Genomic DNA, 5,502 nt, shown 5'->3' on the forward strand with positions numbered 1-5,502 from the left:
AAAAGAACATTTAATTTGAAATAAATATTCTAGCCTCAGTTGATTTCAGATTTTTCTATGAATTTCTATAGCAATATTTTCTGTGCATTAATTCATTTTTTAGCAGTCATTATAAACTTAATTAGAGCCTGGGGAAAGAGAGGAAACTCTGTCTCAAAAAAAAAAGAAAAAGGGGAAACTGGGGGAGAACTAGGAGAAAGCAAAGGAAAAAGAATGAGACCCCAGAAACAGATAAAAAGCTTGGTACCAAATAAAGTGGTATGCCGAATCTTTCTTTTAATGTAGATTACCTGATTAGAAAGAAGAAACTCAAAAATAATCTATTTCAAGAACATAATTTGGGAAACGAGAAAACTGAGTCCCAGAGTAGTTAAAAAAGATTTGACATAGGATGTAATACATCACAGCTCAGCTCAAATGATCTTTCTACTGCTCTAATTAAGTTTATAATGACTGCTAAAAAATGAATTAATGCATAAGCAGGACGTCGAGTACTTTGTATTACTTCAGTTTGCTTTAATTTTTTTTTTTTTTTTTTTTAAAGACAAATTTTTGCTCTGTTGCCCTGGCTGGAGTGCAGTGGCGTAATCTTGGCTCACTGCAACCTCCGCCTCCCAGGCTTAAGCAATTTTCTGCCTCACCATCCCAGTAGCTGGGATGATAGTTGCCTGCCACCATGCCTGGCTGATTTTTTTGTATTTTTAGTAGACATGGGGTTTCACCATCTTGGCCAGGCTGGTATAAACTCCTGACCTTGTGGTCCACCCGCCTTGGCCTCCCGAAGTGCTGGGATTGCAGGCGTGAGCCACCTCGCCTGGCCCTCATTTTGCTTTAATTATGTCATGGAGGACACTGAATAGGATAGCCAGAATTTTGTTTCATTTTAGAAGTACTTTCTGATCAAATTAAATTTCTGTAGCAGTTTGTGCTGTTAAAGAATATTTGGTCTTTAACTGAAGTAAATTTTGAGGAAATGTCCTATAATTCTGAAAGGTTGCTAGTTATTTTAGCTGTTGTCTACTGCCAAAGAAACCTTCTAATATCATTATTCATCTGCATTTTTATAAAATGCCAGTACTTCGTGTACTTGGTTTCTTAGAGTTTCCATATAAGTGAAGTAAATTAAGTTAAAGTCGAACTTTTTGTTTCTATGAAAGTTGAAACTTTTTTTTTTCTATGCAATAGAACAATGGTGAAAAGAATGAAAAATGTGAGACCAAAGAGAAAGGTAAGTGTGTGCAGAAAGAGGAAGTTGTTTAGGTTCTGAGATCTTTTAATCAGAATAAGCATCAGATTTTATACAGTTAGATTCTTAGCATTGTTGTCTAATCTCTATGTAAGCTCTATCATTTTTTCTAGTCTGTACGATTATATTGAAAATATCTGAGGTTATTTTTATGTATTTATCATGGGGAATATTTTATGAATAATTTTAACCTTACATGACAAACTGGTAATATGCAGTTGAAAAATGTCAAAACCAAAGCCCGTACTTGTTTCCTTTTCAAGATGCAGTTTAGCAACAATGGTTAAGAGCATGGAGTCTCAGAGGTCAAACTGCCTGTGTTTGAATACTGGTTCCTCCTCTCCCTTTCTATGTGGTTTGCAGAATGTAAAACACTCTACGTTTGTTTCCCTGTCTGTAGTGTAGATAATAATAGTACCTATTTCGCAGGGTTATTGTGAGGATTGAATGAGCTAATACATGTAAATTCTTAGAATACATGGCAAATTTTAGGACTTATCGTTTATGACTAGGTTGTAGACATAATTTTTTCTCCCTACATCCATCCTGTGGTCAAAGACTAAATTATTTGAGTCATTTTCATCCCCCTTTAAAAAAAAATCCAGGCCAGGCACATTGGCTCATGCCTGTAATCCCAGCACTTTGGGAGGCTGAGGCAGAAGGATTGTTTGAGCCCAGGAGTTCAAGACCAGCCTATGTAATGGTAAAATCCCCATCTCTACAAAAAATACAAAAAAATAGCTGGGTGTGGTGGGGCACGCCTTTAGAAGGTTGAGGTTGGGAGAATTGCTTGGAACCCAGAAGGTTGAGACTGCAGTGAGCCGTGATCACACCACTGTACTCCAGCCTGGGTGAGAGTGAGACCCTGTCTCAAATTCAAACCAATAATGTGGAAGTTATCCATAGGTGGTTTTGATGCTATAGTGAGAAATATGTGACCTAAACAAGACTTAGGAAATTCTCTTCATCTGCTAGAGACATTTTCCTCTCTCAGAAAAGGTTTATCTTGTCTACAGCCATACCATCTAATGCGCCTAATCTTGGGAGCTAAGCAGGATGGGCCTAGTTAGTACTTGGATGGGAGAAAAGGTTTAACTTAAACATAATTATAGGTAACAGTAAAGTAAATTCTCTACTTAAAATACTGCCATATAACAATTATAAAAATAAACTGGGTGTGCTCTAAGATACTTTCCTAAAAGCTGTTACTGATTCGGTCCAAGATTTGTTTTTATGCATTTGTTCCTTTGTATGTCATCCTACATAAATGTTGTTCTTCTCAGTGGTTTGCTATCAACTTTTTTAGTCTGTTTTGTCAGCATACTCTTGATGGCTAGAGTAGGAAGGGGGATGATGATTAGCAGCAATAGGTCTTTTAGCACAGGAGCTATTGAGGCTTCTTTTCACAGCTCACTGCTGAGACAGCTTTTTATATATCTCAGCTCTCTTGTAGTGCTTTTTAATCTTTCACTTCAGTAGAGCTGAGGAAAAATAGTAACATAAGGGATATTTATTTTGACAGATGGCTGCCCTCCCCTAAAAGTAAATAAATTAAATATTGCATTAGCTTTACTTAGTTTTCTTTTTCTTAGTCCTCTTAAAAAACAAAATAATCTTTTATCCTTCTGACTAGCAGCTAACAAATGAACGTCAAGTAGAAAGAGGATTGGCAAATTTTTCTTAAGGGGGTAGATAGTAAACATTTTTAGGCTTGGGGAATCTTACGGGCTTGGAGAGCCCTGTAGTCTCTGACACAACTATTGATCTCTGCTGTTGCAGTATGAAAAAATATGTGAACAAACTAGTGTGGCAGCTATCCAGTAAAAACAGATGGCCATAGTTTTTCAGTGTCTCATATAGAAGAGCAAGCTTTTGACTTGTTATTCTAAGAATACTTGGAAATCTTAAGTTTTTCAGGTAGCTACCATGAGACTACCATCGGAGACTTTTTGAATTTAGAACCTTTCCAGAATTTTAGAACCATAGATGTTTCTTTCTACTAGTTAGCATTTTTCTAATGTCTTAATTTTTAAAAACATAGTATTTTCCTAATATATACATATTAATGTCCTTTATTTTATATTGGTAACAGAGTCAATACCAGATGTAGCTATAAACACAACAGAAAGTTTTGATCTTTAAGTCTTTATAAACAGAGCATTAAACTGGTTTCTTGTGTTAACTTGTGTTAAAAACACAACTTAAGGCTGGGTGCAGTAGCTTATGCCTATAGTCCTAACACTTTGGGAGGCCGAGGTAGGTGGATCACTTGAGGTCAGGAGTTCCAGACCAGCCTAGTCAACCTGGTGAAACCCCATCTCTACTAAAAATACAAAAATCAGCCACACATGGTAACAGCCTATATTCCCAGCTACTAGGGAGGCTAAGACAGGAGAATCACTTGAACCTGGGAGGTGGAGGTTGCAGTGAGCCAGGATCATGGCACTGCACTCCAGCCTGGGTGATAGAGCAAGACCCTGTCTCAAGAAAAAAAACAAAAAAACAAGTTATATTTAATGTTAGCTTACAAGATATTAAATGGTATGATGGGGTAGTAAATATGTGATATCCATATTTATCCAGTATAGTTTGCTCTTCTAGAAAAAGCTGTTTGTCGTATATTTTATAATGTCAGCACATCTTGTGCTGTTTCTTGTAACTTATACTGTCTCTCTCAATTCCAAGGAGCAATCACAGCAAAGGAACTATACACGATGATGATGGATAAAAACATCAGCTTGATTATAATGGATGCTCGAAGAATGCAGGATTATCTGGATTCCTGTATTTTACATTCTCTCAGTGTTCCTGAAGAAGCCATCAGTCCAGGGTGGGTTATTGTGTAGTAAAGTAGTCAACTGTGGACCTTAGTAAATATTATGACTTAACATCCAACCTAAATGTGATAAAGTAGTCTTTTCCTATTAACCTTTTAAATCTGCTTCTTTTTTTTGGGTGGGATAGGGGAGAGGTGCATTTTAGGAGAGGAGGTTTAATAGGCAGAAGAAAGGAGAACAGTTCTCTCACTTGCGGGAGTGAGGAGTGCCCAAATGGGACTTCTCTCAATCTTTGCTTGTTAAAGGCACACTTTACCCTTTTTGAAGATTGAAGTTACGGATTTGTTAACTTTTTATTTGGCTGTTTTCTCCTGTTTGTGGTGTTTAGAATCTTATCAAAAGAGAAATGAAGTTGCCTTTTCCCTCTCTCTCAGGTGTTTGTTGATTGATCTTTCCTATTATTTTCTGTTTATAAGCATATGAATCGTAGGTACCAAATTGAGTAAAATTGTGAACTAATTGAATTGTTTTACATATTGAAATTCCCTCTATTATCTGTGATACAAGAGTATACAAATACTTTGTGTGTGTATGTGTGTGTGTGTGTCTCTATTCAAATAACTGTCACTTACTAGCTGCATTATTTCTAGCTAGTGACCTAACATTTCTTTTCTTCTTTTTTCTTTTTATTTTATTTTATATTTTTTAAAAAAATAGAGATAGGGTTTCACCATGTTGGCCGGGATTGTCTCAATCTCCTGAACTTGTGATCCACCCACCTCTGCCTCCCAAAGTGCTGGAATTACAGGCCTGAGCTACCACACCCGGCCATGACCTAACATTTCTAAGCTCATGTTTCCATCTGTAAAATGGGAATAATAATAGAACCTATCTCGTAGAGGTTTCAGGAGATTTAAATGAGAAAAGTTATACAAACACACACATTTTATTTTAGCACAGGTCCTGGCACGAGTAAGGACTTAATTTAAAATTTTTTCTTTCTTTCATTTTTGTTAAGAAGGCCTTTAACCTATGAAATAATTTAAAACCACTTGCATGGGTGCATTGTACATTAGAAATCATGACATAGTGGCAGAACTAAATAAACCTCCAGATACAGGGCAATTTTCACTATTTCAAGCATTCTTATATAGATCCTGTTATCTCTCTGGGTCTTAGTTTAAAATTGCTTTTATTTTTAAAATTAGGTAACAAAATCTGTATAGTTCTTGGCATATTGCAGATCCTTGATAAATGTTTGACCTGAAGCATAGAGCGTACTTTATAAATAAGCTATTTAAAAATAGCTTAGGCTGGGAGCAGTGTCTCATGTCTGTAATCCCAGCACTTCGGAAGGCCAAGGCAGGAAGATCACTTGAGGTCAGGAGTTCCAGACCAGCCTGGCCAATATGTTGAAACCCCATTTCTACTAAAAACACTTTAGCCAGGTGTGGTGGCACATGCCCATAATCCTAGCTA

At 36.6% G+C, this 5,502-nt stretch overlaps 1 protein-coding gene across 3 annotated transcripts in view; it reads left to right on the top strand.

Moving 5' to 3' along the window:
- The window catches only part of USP8 (ubiquitin specific peptidase 8), an 80,146-nt gene that overhangs the window by 40,752 nt on the left and 33,892 nt on the right, over positions 1-5,502 (top strand). For all 3 annotated transcript variants that reach the window (XM_017517881.2, XM_017517882.2, XM_037734665.1), the window contains exons 6-7: positions 1,186-1,228; positions 3,932-4,076. In XM_017517881.2, coding sequence (XP_017373370.1) covers positions 1,186-1,228; positions 3,932-4,076 — 188 coding nt within the window. The remainder of the gene's footprint in view (positions 1-1,185; positions 1,229-3,931; positions 4,077-5,502) is intronic.

The sequence above is a fragment of the Cebus imitator genome, unplaced genomic scaffold (genome assembly GCF_001604975.1).
Source record: "Cebus imitator isolate Cc_AM_T3 unplaced genomic scaffold, Cebus_imitator-1.0 Scaffold651, whole genome shotgun sequence".
Classification (NCBI taxonomy): Eukaryota; Metazoa; Chordata; class Mammalia; order Primates; family Cebidae; genus Cebus; species Cebus imitator.